The sequence below is a fragment of the Haplochromis burtoni genome, unplaced genomic scaffold, assembly GCF_018398535.1.
Source record: "Haplochromis burtoni strain Fernald_Lab_line unplaced genomic scaffold, NCSU_Asbu1 Contig_34, whole genome shotgun sequence".
NCBI classification, from domain to species: domain Eukaryota; kingdom Metazoa; phylum Chordata; class Actinopteri; order Cichliformes; family Cichlidae; genus Haplochromis; species Haplochromis burtoni.
Window position 1 is genome coordinate 393105 of NW_024582395.1, and position 12563 is coordinate 405667.

General features: G+C 45.8%; 1 protein-coding gene and 1 long non-coding RNA gene across 2 annotated transcripts in view; one reads left to right on the forward strand and one right to left on the reverse strand.

The window, feature by feature from the left end:
• Nucleotides 1-19: 19 nt before the first annotated feature.
• ndufaf2 (NADH:ubiquinone oxidoreductase complex assembly factor 2) overlaps nucleotides 20-12563 on the forward strand; it is a gene marked incomplete in the record, with an annotated part of 14891 nt that continues 2347 nt past the window's right edge. The window contains 4 exon segments of the mRNA XM_042219488.1: nucleotides 20-268; nucleotides 8897-8986; nucleotides 10016-10056; nucleotides 12213-12563. Coding sequence (XP_042075422.1) covers nucleotides 154-268; nucleotides 8897-8986; nucleotides 10016-10056; nucleotides 12213-12458 — 492 coding nt within the window.
• The window catches only part of LOC121814301, a 21663-nt gene continuing 9362 nt past the window's right edge, over nucleotides 263-12563 (reverse strand). Inside the window, exons 2-3 of the long non-coding RNA XR_006054257.1 lie at nucleotides 9974-10107; nucleotides 263-616 (exon numbers count right to left, since the gene is read on the reverse strand). This is a non-coding gene — a long non-coding RNA (uncharacterized LOC121814301). The remainder of the gene's footprint in view (nucleotides 617-9973; nucleotides 10108-12563) is intronic.

Genomic DNA, 12563 nt, shown 5'->3' on the forward strand with positions numbered 1-12563 from the left:
CACCCAATCACAAAATAGTTTGTTCATTCTGTTCCCAACCCATGAACCCTTGCGTAAACGATCACCGTGAGAGGACAAACAGCGGATAGAGCTGCATTAAACTATATTTATATATACATATTCACACACAGGGGCTTTGGGTAACCCTATAAGATGAGCAGGATTGCTGCAATCCTACGGCGTGGCTTCGGAGTAGTACGCGAGCACGTCGGGACCGATCATTTGGGGAACAAATATTACTTAATCCCAGAGCAGAAGACATGGACAGGTAAACTAACATGTGTGCTAACATTAGCATCTACAGCTTTAACTACTGTTTAACTACTGCTTCTTTCACTTTTAAATAGTTATTAATGCTAGTTCAGTGCCCCTGCATGTGACATGTCTTCTTTCTCTGTATTGAGAGGTTTTTCATATGCACGTTAGCCTTGTAGTGTCATAAGATTGCCACTAGATGGCGTATTAGTCTTAATAACAACATTGTCGTATTGGATGGAAGATTTAATGCATATAGTGAAGGAGGACCTGCACAAAGATGTGTTGACAGTGGAGGATAGTTACGGATTGGGTGAGATGCAGGCAGATGATTCGCTGTGATGACCCCTGAAGAGAGCAGCTGAAAGAAGCAGAAGATAAAGAAGACGTCCATGCTGCAGTAACTGCATTTAAGGTTTTTTGGCAGTGAAGTTTTCTGTGATGAGGTTTAAATACCTGGATTAGTTTAAATACCTGCGGTCAACCATGCAAAGCAATGGACAGTGGACAAGACAGGTGAAGAAGGGAATGCAGGCAGGGTGGAGTGGGTGCAGGCACCTGTCAAGGGTTGATTTGTGATAGAAGGATAGCAGCAAGCGTGAAAGGGAAGGTTTACAAGATGGTGTAGTGAGATCTCGTGTGAGGGGTGGTGTGACAGAGGAGATTACTAGGTAAAGAGTGAAATGGAGGTGACCCCTGAAGGGAGCGGCCGAAAGAAGACATAAAAGAAGACGAGGCAGACAGTGCAGTGAGGTTTTTGGCTGTTCCACTGTTGCAGATGAAATTGTTACTCAACTCTGTGGTGAGGATTTATAAGGTCATATATCCCTTCTGAGATGTGGCAGTTCTACGGTATGTAATGCTCAAGCCAAGCAGTAGAACTGTGTCAGGCCTGTGGGATGCCAGTGGTGTCCTTCACACCCTCTCTGACTGACTTAAAAGGGCAACAACATGCCTTGCAGGTCACAGAGCAGGACCTTTGTCTCCCTTGGACTGATATTGCTTAGAAAACATCAGAGACATCTGGCTTATTGATTCCAAAGGATTTTTCCAGAATCACTGCATGTGAGCAGGATTTGCTCTCCTACACAAGCTTGTGTTTGTCTCCCTCTCTTGGTCCCACATTTTACAGGCTAGATAAAGTTTTTCTTTCACTTGCAGCGGGTGAATAGTCATTACACATCGAGGTGCTGTAAAAACAAAACAAAAAAACCCGAACTGCTTGTTTGTCTGTGTTTTTTTGGTTTGCTGAAGAGGAGCGAATACCTGGCAGGTTGCAAGCCTGCTTTCTTTTTCGACTGAACTTGACTTTGTGCTTCACCTTTTCTCAGCAGTTTGCGGGGAAACCTGCACCCACCTTGTATTTATAATTCATTACAAGGCCGCTTCTCTACCCCTGGCTGTCAGACTATTCAAATGAGACATCACAGCAGCCCATTTTTTGGCACGCTACAGGAAAAAGTGTTCACTGTCCCATCACAATGACTGACAGAGTAGAGAGGCTAGTTGGCTTATAGGAAAACTGGTACCTAGCAGACACCATCATGACTGTCAGACAGGCACCTATACAGCCTCATATATACATTCATAATAAACATAAAGGAATATATGGCAGACACATTTGCTTCCTTTTATTTCTGGCACTCAGCCTGTCCAGCCTTGTGGAACTAAAGCAGATGCATTATTCAGTCCATATGTCTCGCTAAAGCGAGCTCTTTTTGATCTTAAACTGATAGGCCAAGAAGGGGCTTTAGGTTCTTTAGGCATGGACTGCAGGGCTTTCCACTGCAGCACATGAGTAGCAGTCGATGCAGGTGAGGCAGTCATCCTCCAGCATTATCTTCACTTCATTTTGTTCACCCCTAGTGCTCCTTCCATCCACCTCTACCTTTATCCATGCTTTCCTGGTTCCATTTTCTACCTCTCTCTCAGTCTGTTATCTTTAGAAATCTGGGGCATAAGCAATCCTGACAGCCAGGGGTGGTTTACATAGTAGCACGGTAATGGTTTCTAAGACGGAGAAGAAAAAGGAAACAACGTCTTTTTTGTGTGCATCTGTCCTATCTGATTTCAACAACTTCTTCTTAGGTTGCTCTTCTTATTTGCGTTCACGTAGCCCTTCCTTCCCTCGCCCCTCCCTTTCATCGCTGCCACTGGATTTTTCCTCCTTTGAAGTATTTCCAGTGAAGATTTCTATTCAAAACACTGGAGTATTTCAGCAGTGAGGAGGGCTAGACCCAGCAGAGAGCTTTCTAACCCCTTCTCCTCAGATGCTGCTCTTCATCAAAATGAAAGAGCCTGGGTCTGAAGCACTTGCCTTGAGAGAGAAAGAGCGAGAGTCTCTGTCTTTATAAAAAAGGTCGGGCTATAAAGGCCTACCGTGTGCTGCTGCTTCATAGAAAGAAATGCGCTATAGGCTGTGGAGGCCCAGCGATTGTTGTCTGTGGCAGAGCTACTAGAGAGCTACTGGCAATCTGGCCATTGGTCTTAGAAGGTCTTTGCTTCGGTGTTGTCTCCACAGAGCTAAATAGAGAATCTATATTCTTTCTTTCTGTGTGCATCTCTCCCCCGGGCCCGGCTCTTCCTCACGCTGCATGGGGCTCCATGTCATGCTGCCCAGATGAAAGCAAAGCATTCTGTGGATGGGCTCATTTGTCTTCGGCAGTGGGCCTGCAGCTTTGACGCCTGCCTTCCCTCCCTTTATTTAGTAAGAGAGGCGCACTGACATTATCGGCCGCTGCAGGCACATTTGAAAATAATTGCCTGTATGATTGCTATTTTTCTTACCTCTTTGAGGAGGTGTAGCCTTTGTCTTGGAATCAATGGCTGCTCAATACTGGACAGGGGAAAGGCAGTTTCCTTTCATGTCTCAGTGAAAAGGATGTATTTTTAGCGCTATTCATTTTCGCAGTGTGTGCCATGCAGTTTTAATCTATTGGTCCTCTACGCTGCACGGAGAATGGAAGAGATTCAGAGGTGCACCACGCTGTTGCAGAGAAAAGATGCATTGACTTGTCGTCCTATCACTATCCCTCCTTCTTTGTCTATTATTTATTTGATTCCCCAGCTCTGTTCTATGAAGTGAAAACTGAAAAGGCCTCAGTTCTGCTATTTCAGGATGGGCGACTCTGGGGACCGAGGGAGGAGGTGTGCGCTTTTTGCACTGGCGTACGCGTATTTGATTGTGTGTGGATGTCTTTAAGTGAAATGACAGCTACACACTTTGTGTACTATCAGCTTTGTATTTAAAAAAAAAAAAGGAAGAAGAAGAAGATCTGCCATTGTGTGTTTTCTCTCCACTTCATGCCCTAACACACTTAAGACAACAACAGATGGCTGTGTGTCATCAGAGCGTTGATTCAAGCCGCATATTTCCACGGAAAGGAGTCACAGCGGAGAGCGACGAGGGTCCAAATGGCTGTTTATTCTGCCACGACTCATCCCCAGGGTGTGATGACGGAAGGTCTACCCTAGAGTAGGACACCAAGTCGGCGTTTGCCACGGTGCAGCTACGTCCAGAGACGCCACAGTAAATCACGCTAATTGATGAGCAGCTTTGCAATGCTCGCGGTTTAAATGAAGGTTGTTTAATCATTATAGGCTTTAGCTCATCTTGGTGTATACTGGCAGGGTCCTTCTAGGCATTTTAATGTCTCTAAAAATGGCTGCCAAGTGTGTATTTGTATGTGTATCTGGTTGTACATCATGGAGTGGCTTAACTACTTCATTAAAAAGGCATTTGAAAGGATAGAGGCTGAAAATGAGAGATGGGAACATTTATTTTCTATGGCGGAACATTTCAAGTGGGCCTCCATCCAATATTAGGGGTTTAAGTGGCATTTCGCAGGTCCATTAACCACTGCCTATCTGCAGTAGGACTGTATCTGTAATACATTAAGTCTGAATGTCAGTTGCATTGTTTTCACATCTTCCAAACGGACATCTTGCCAACAGAAGAAAGACAGCAAAATGGATTTAAAGAAATGTTGCCAGATGACCCAGATGTGATTCACATCCAGCACGGTCACAGCTCTGCGCGGTAAGATAGCCAGCGAGGTGTTTTGACACCTCGGGGGTCTTTGTCGGTCAGAAACTCAACCAGGAAGGCTGACAGACAGGCCAGCGCACGAGCAGCCTGCCACTGCTCATTCAATTCAGAATATTTTAATAAAGCAGACAGGCAGAGAGAAATAAGGTGAGGAGTATGGGAGAAAAGATAAGGGCGAGGGAGACTCGCGGAGGGTGGAGAAGAAGGTGGGTAACGGGAAAGTGAGTGACAAAGAACAAAGGGAAAGCTGACATATGGGGTGAAATTATAGAGTGTGGGGAGAATGGAGAGAGTAAAAGTGAAAGAAGGGTATCCTGACAGAAAGAGGGTGAAATGAGTGGGTGGAACAGGCGGGCATATAGAGGGGGAGAGAGGGGAGGTGGGGATAGGTTAACGCGGAGAAACAGTGGGGGGACTCAAGGTGCAATGGAGGGAAAAGGAAGAGGGCTGGATGGGAGTGATGCGGGTGAATAGAAAGGGGTGGACAGCTTGGTGTATGGACATCACACAGATGGGCCTCTTAGGAGCCGCTGAGGTAGCAAGGGGCTCCATGCCGCTCCACAGCCTTACAAAGGACGCTGACTTCCTGGCTCACTACATTCCTTTTTTATAACCACTGGGCAGGAAGGAAACTTGAATTTGGGTGGTCTTGGGCAGACGGGGCCACGGTATCTCCACTAGCCTTAAGCTTTTAGTTAAAAGTAAAAACACAGGGGAAATCCAAGTATTCCTCTTAAAGCGCTACTACTTCGATATGAGTTGTTCTCCCCTGTTCCTGCAGTGAGGCGCTCCAAGCCTCAGCGGGATCGACGGCAACAGGGACAAACAGATCGAGGGCTGAATGGAACTGAAAGCAGCGGCAGGAAGCCTACTTTAGACCTAAGCTCCTCCTCCCAGCTGAAGTGATGCAAAACAGCGACTGGCCTTTTCCCTCTAAACCGCATCCTGCATCACTTGGCTCTGGGCTAATGGGTAACCATGGTTACAGGCCTCACACATCCCCTCCATTTTTGTTTCCCAGGGAAAGAAATTGGAGTGAGGGAGTTGTGGGGGCTGTCCATATTGTTACCTGCTTGCCCTTGTATCCCTGAAGCTTATCGGATCACTCCATCTTCATAAAGCTGTCCATTACGATGCACGTACTGGTCCCCCATTCCTCTCCAGCAGCACGGAGAGGAATAAACGAAGCTCAAATACTGCTCGCTGCTTCAGGGTGGCTTTTTTTGTTTCTGCACTGAACCAGGCCTAAAAATCTCTGGTTCGCTTCCCACAAGCACAAGGAGTGGAAGGAGAAAAAACAAAAAAAACAAGCCTCTTTCTGCTGAGATGTTGTTGCAGTTTTTTTTAAAAGTCTGCAGTTTTTTTTAAAGTCTGCATTACAATTCAGACCCACAAAGCTGGGGTCCAATGCAGAGAGCTCATTCAGCTGCATCCTGTCTACGTTAAAGGACTCTCATTACCCGGATGTTGCAAATCGAAGTGCGTTCCCTTGACATCCGCGTCTGTAATGAAAAACGGAGTGCGGGAGAAAAGTGTGCAGTGGAGGCGACAGCGCAAGATGCCTGGAATGACATTGTGGAGGTGAAAAACCTCTCAGGTCGCCCTCAGCGGTACTCACCTGGGAGCTGATGTGTGAAGTTGGGTGTGTGCGTGTGTGTGTGTGTGTTGAAGCAGGTGATGGAGTTTAGCGGGGTGTGTTCGGGGTTCAAAGAGCAGCCCTCGGAGCGCATCATGTCTTATTTTAACGAGTGGGAAGGATTGAAGTGTGGCTGCCACAGCAACCCCCCTCTGTCACCTCCCTTCCTTCTTTCCTTCCTTCCTTTTCCTCTCCCATCCCTCCCCCACAGGTTCCACAGCTAGGCTCACAGATGAGTCGCGTTCAGACAGGTGAGATGGCTCATGAATATTTATGCAGTGGGATTTCATTCCTGTTGCCGGTGGCCCCTCCCCTTCTCCAACGCAGCACTGCGTTTGTCCTTCACGGTAAGAGGCAGCGTCCTCGCTCCTGTCCCTCAGGTTAATCTGCCTGCTCTCCAGCCAGTTGTGCGTACGCGCGCGTCCGTGGTTGTGCGCATTTGACTGGTAAGTAGGTTTCCCCTAGTGAGTGATGAGAAGGCAGACCTGTCACAAGGGGGCCCGCCGAGATGGAGAGCTCCCAACACCCTTCATACCTCACTTTCTCTCTCCCACCGCTCTCTTGCTCTCTCTAAAGGTGGGGGAGTAGGTGTGTGCAAGGCTGAAGTGCGAAGCAGAAAGATGGCTTACACCTGGTCTGATGACTGTATGTGTCAGGAATCCTAAAGTCTGTAGACTCCAGTAAAGCTCACACTAGCGATATATAACTGAGATATTTTAGGTACAAACGCAGACGAATATGAATGATATGAAAAGAGATGATTTGTAAATATAGTCATTTTTATTGTTGTTGGCAGTTTGGTTATGATACATTAATTAAAAAGTAAGGCTGTATGCACTAATTGTAGTTCTAATACTGCGTATTCTTATATCAGCTGTTGTAGAAGCAGTACGGCAGTATGACTATGGCCCGTGTCTCTGTGTTTGTGCATGTTTCATTTCATAGCCGTACAAGAACAGCGATTACCTACAGAGGGAGATTCACCATATCAGACTGACACACCTCCACCCAACACGTATGTGATGGGAGGATCGGTCGTGTTTCATAAATATATGTACATACTGTATTTGTTATTTAAATGCGGGGATAAAGGCTGTGGTGGAAGGGGTTTAGTCATGCTGCAAAAAGCAACAAGACAAGAGGACAGCCATGTTGGAGTGTGACGGAGAGTAAAGGGGGAGGATGCAACCCAGTGAAGAGCGATGGAGACAGAGAGAGACAAAGTGGGTGCCTCTCTTTATGCTTATTAGCCAGGCATTAGCTGCAGCTAAGCACATTGCTTGTGGGGACTGTAATATAATTGTACCATTTTTGTCTGCTGCCACCCACACCCCATGCAAATATGGATATGATCTGTTCATAATTAGCATACCTGTTAAATGCATTTGTTAGTATTGCCTGGAGAGCACAGCATTTTTGCTTGCTGGCAGTTGTTTTTGTTGTGCTATAGTGTGTGTGTGTGGGGGGGGGTTTCGAGGAAAGTATTTCTCAGAAGACATTTTAAGGCATGAATGTAAATAAGTGACAATGTTTTTTTGCACATTGCCCGGGTTTAAAGTATGCAGTGTTTTGTCAGACCTGGATACCACTAAAATAAGGCTGCAAAACTGGAGCCTGTGGGGTCCTATAGTGACAATCTAGTGGGAACCAAGGCAGAACCAACGCAATAGTAGCCTAATTAGATGACCTGATTACTATATAGGCTGGATAAAGTATGGAAAGGAATCATCCTCATAAGAAGTAATTACAGAAGGGAACATGGATGAAAAATGCTTTTGTCTTCCCCAAAACGAACTTGAGCGGGACAAATACATTTCAGTGACACAAGTGAAGCAAACACACAGTCGACACTTTCTTCTTCTTCTTCTTCTTCTTCTTCTTCTTCTTCTTTTTTTTACCAGGATGTCATCATTTATCCATCCCAGTGCCATAGCTATCTGTTATGGCTGAAGTAAACATTAAGGCCATCAGTCTGCAGTGTGCATGGAGGTGGTTGCCTCCATTTGTCCATGTCCAGTCAGCTGCGGAGAAACTGTGATGGATTCCTGACAGATTGTCTGTGTTTTGGAGCGTGTTGTTTTTCCTTGCCCATCCATTTCTCTCCTTCTAGCCATGTTTGCCATGCATCATCACTCTCCCTCCTTCCACCTCCTCTTTCTTTTGCCTCATCATTTCTCAGAGGGATGGAAGCGATAGGATAGACACCCGGCTACCTGTGAGGAGAAACTATGGAAACACAGCGCTTGTTATTAGTGAACACTGTGTGACGCTCTGTAGCACCACCCAAAGACATACACAACTGGGTCTTTTTTTTAAATTCTCTTGCTCTCTCTCTCTTATTCTGCCTATATCACTCTCCGTTGCTCCTGCCACCATCTCCGTGTCATTGTGTGCCAGCCCGACTTGTCTAATCAGCAGATTTGTCCAAAATAATTGGCGGTGGCCTTGCTGCTAGCGAGCGTTGTGCTGTATACAGATAGGGAAAGGAGCACTTAATATTCCACGCAGCTCGTGCCTCTCCTGTTCTCTGTCATATCTGACCTCTTTTGTCTCCCGCTCGGCTTGATGTTGATTTTGGAGGGCATTGTTAGCCGGAGAGCTGTGATTGGAAGAGGTTGTCAGTGAGGGGGGCTGTGGTTGGTTGGTTTAAAGGAAGGCTGATTTGCATAAAGGCTTAGCCCAGATTTAGAGCCACTCAGCAAGATCTGAGGAGAAGGGCCCGAGGGCCGCGAGGTAATCATCCATGGCCTGTCACGGCGCTGTCATCCCTCTGCGTATTTGTGTGTCTGTCTGTATCTGTGCGTCTGCGTGAGCAGGAGACTGAGAGCATTGTGTCTGCGCTTTGTGTTTGTCCTGTTTCGCGTTTTGTATGCATCGTTGTTGGGCGTCTCTATCTCACTCTTGTTTCCTCATGCTGTCTTTTTTTTTTTTTTCTTTGCTTTTGTTTTTTTTTCCAGGAAGGATTGTCCGTGCCAAGCGGATAGTAGAAGCAGCCAATGCTAAAGAATATGAATATATGGAAGGCAGCATTCCGATGGAGTGGGACGGTAAGTCTGGGCAGTAGCATCACTGTTACATATTTTAACTATCACTAACATGGATAAATGGCAGTGTTTACAAAAAGAGCTATCCGGGAGAGTTTATTTAAAAGGAAAAAAAAGTGCTGCACAAATAAACTGGAGTGACATATTCATGCTTGCATCTTTTGGGGCCTCAGCTAATCCACTGATTTGTTTTTTTCTTTTCCCCCAAACTGCAAGATGGAGTTGGGGGGCGGGGTTGTGAAAAGGGTATTCATGAGTTTATCAAAGATGCCTTCTGCTGGTGTTATACAACCGTACCATAAAATAGTGTTTCAAATTTCTTACAACTGGATACAAACTGTTCCCTCTGTCTCAGACTGGCTTTATCCACCTTAAACCCCTCATCCTGCTTCGCCCCATCCCTCATGCATTTTCATCAGGATGCAAATAAGAAAAGGATAAAAGAGGCCCAGAATCCCCGTGCTAGCTGGAGGAAGAGTTACAAAATCTCTCTCGCTCTTTCTTGCTGGCTCCCTTTACCCTTCTGTGCTGTGCAGCCAGCTCAGCCAAAATAGAGCTTCTTAAAAAGAAGAAGTGTGTGGGGGGGGGGACAGACAGACACAGTTCTGCTCGGGAGGAAGAAGAAGGACAGAGGTATTGATGAAGAATGACAGAGTGTGTGCTTTCAAATTCAAAGATCAGAGCAGATCCCCTCTTTCCCCTCTGAGATGCAGAGCCCGATGGCCCTGTTCTGCCTACACTAAAGCAGTATTAGCGTTTTGAGTTTGCCATGTGTATAACTCTGGATGTTTTCCCTATAGAGTGCTAAGTAAAATGAAACAAAACAAACCAAAAAAAACCCCCGCATACAGTCCCCGAGCTAGTTTGGTTACCCGGTAGTTACGCTGAGCTACTGAAGTGCCCCCGAAACTCTGTGATGCTATAGTTGCAGCTTTTAAATATGACTGCAGGTTGTGTTTGTGCAGCATATGTTTGTGTGGGTGTTCTCACTCGTCTTATTTCTGCTCTCTCCTCCTCCTGCTTCTCCTCCAGCTTGGATCCGAGGCAGACGGAAGGAGCCCCCCTCCATCGAGGTACGTCTCCACCCAGCCTCCCCACTGTGCTGATGGTTGGACTCTGGGGGACTGGTTACAAGGGAGGGAAAGAAGCAAAGATGGGAAGGAGAAAGGCTTTGATTTGTTTTATCTTACAGTCTCGAACTGAATCCGGGAACTTTGGGGGACAGGTGTTAAAATAAACAGCAGCTGAAGTGCATTGATGGTGAGGCTGAGAGCAAAATCAGCCTCTGAACAAGGGGCTCACTGACACCATGTCCTAGTTTACTTTCTTTCTCCTTTTTTTTCCAGCAGAAGCCTGCATCTCGCCTTTTTTGTGTTTTATTTCTGGCAGCCTGTGATATGGGAATGGTGAAGGAGTGCAGTTTTTCCCCCTTGTGTACCTCTCACTGGGTTTATTGCTCTTTAAATGTGAGAATGCTGGAAATTATTTGGCCTGTGAAATGTAGGTCTATAGGAAATCCCTTGGAAGGCCAATACCCAGGCACTCTTTCTATCTCTCTGTCCACTCTGCCTGCCAGTAGCCAATGCCATCCCCTGCCTCTACTGCCAGAACATTCTCTTCCAATTTTCTGCCTCGCGTCTGCCCAATAGCTGCCATCGACAGCTGGACAGTGTTGATGTGGCCAAGGCTTCACTCCCCGCACATTACCCTACCCCTTGTCACGCTCCCTCTTTTCCCGGTCCAAGCCGACATAAATTGATTGGATTAAATCCTGTCATTAACAGGCTGGAAAAGCAGCTCAGTATGTTTGTCTCCCTCCCCAAAGCAGGGCTTTTTGGCCACAGCTCTCCCCTCTCTTTTCCAGTCCTTCATTTCAGCCAGCACACAACAGCATTATGCCCATTCCTCCCTTCCTTTCTGGCTCCTTGAGCTAGGGCGAGGCTAACATCACTGGACACTAACAGTGGCTCAAGTGGGTAACTATTCCACCAGTGGACTGTGACCAGTTTATAACTGTTTCCATGGAGTGGTTTATATTGCGAATGTCTCCTGTCATGTTAGCTTACCGATGTGTTCCAAGTACTACATTTTTAACCAGGTTTTATTGGACCAATCCAGGTTAACTGAACACGTTTGTTATTCTTCTGGTGAATGCCCTACTTCATACTGGACACGTGCACACATTTGTTCCTGCAAGCTTCCCAGTGCAGCTTAATTTCTCCTTTAACTTTGACTGGTGAGCAGCTGACGCTCTAAGACGAAACAGAGATAGTCGATTAAGGAGTGGAAATTATCACCGCTTGAGTTTTGCAGGAGAGTTTGTAGTTTCCAGCAAGTAGGACATACTCAGATTTTCCTATCTTCACGAAACTGCCAGCTCAAGATTTCCAACACCACAATCAGATAATGTCCAGCTGGGTGGGTGATGCAAATGGATAGAGTGTCAGAGATGTTGCGTGCCCTCGTGATCTCAGGAGCTCATTGTAATTTATTGTTAAGAGGTTCCAAAGAGTGCAGTGTTATACATTCACAAAGCAGAAGTGGTCTATTTTTAATCTTCTCTTTCTCTGTTGAGTTTCACTGAGCTGAAACCTGCAGAAAACACTGCTAGTCAGCTAGTCCTGAAAATGTTGACAGAAGTTAATCTATTTCCTTTGTTAAAGCCAGCTTTCTTCTGATTGGTTGCTGCTTGCAAACAAGTAAACGTTAAAAGTGTTTGGGGCTTCTGGGCTTAAAGAGAGAGCTGTTTGCCTAAACTCACTGCATCCAGGATACCTGCTCTCGCTGACATCATAGAGAGCTGAGAATAAAAAAAAACTGTAAGAAACAGAGACATAAGTGCAGTCTGAAGTCTGAGCTTGACCCCCAGACGTCAGACTGCTTATCCATATACAAAACCTGGAGCCTCAGCCTCTCTAAAAGCATAATAGGGTAAATTATTATATAATAAATGAATAAGCTTATGACATTTATCTGAGTCCTGGTCAGGGGAATTATTGCTTCTAATTATTATTGTTATAGTCTATATCTAGAAACCACTGATACAAGTATTATTTGAATTATTATTATTATTATTATTATTAGTCAGAAATATCCTCATGGGATTTCCATTATTCTGTGACATTTAAAATGGTGTTCAGCTGCACTGTGTGCAGTATTGAAAATGTCTTAGAATTTGACGATGGCTGCAGAAACCCTGAGTATCCACGTATGTTTGTGCATTTTATAGGAGCTGCTGAAGAACGAGTCCAACAGGGAGCAGATAAAAACAAAAGCCAAGGAGGTGGAGGAGAAAGATCGGGCTCTGCTGGCTAAAGAGTACAAGGAGGGTCTGGTGGCGACTCCAGCAAGGATTGCAGCCAAGGGCCACGCAGCTGCCACCAGCTTCGACAAGCAAGAATTCAACGAGGAACCAACCAGCACTGCAAACACGTTCCAGCCTGGCTCCTGGATGCCCACTTCCAAGAAAGACTAATCCAATCAACAAAAAGGGGCCCTACAATAAAATTACTTGAGATTTAATATTGGAAATTCCTTCCAGTACAATGTCGTCAACGTCCCCATAAATTTTGGGTGTTTA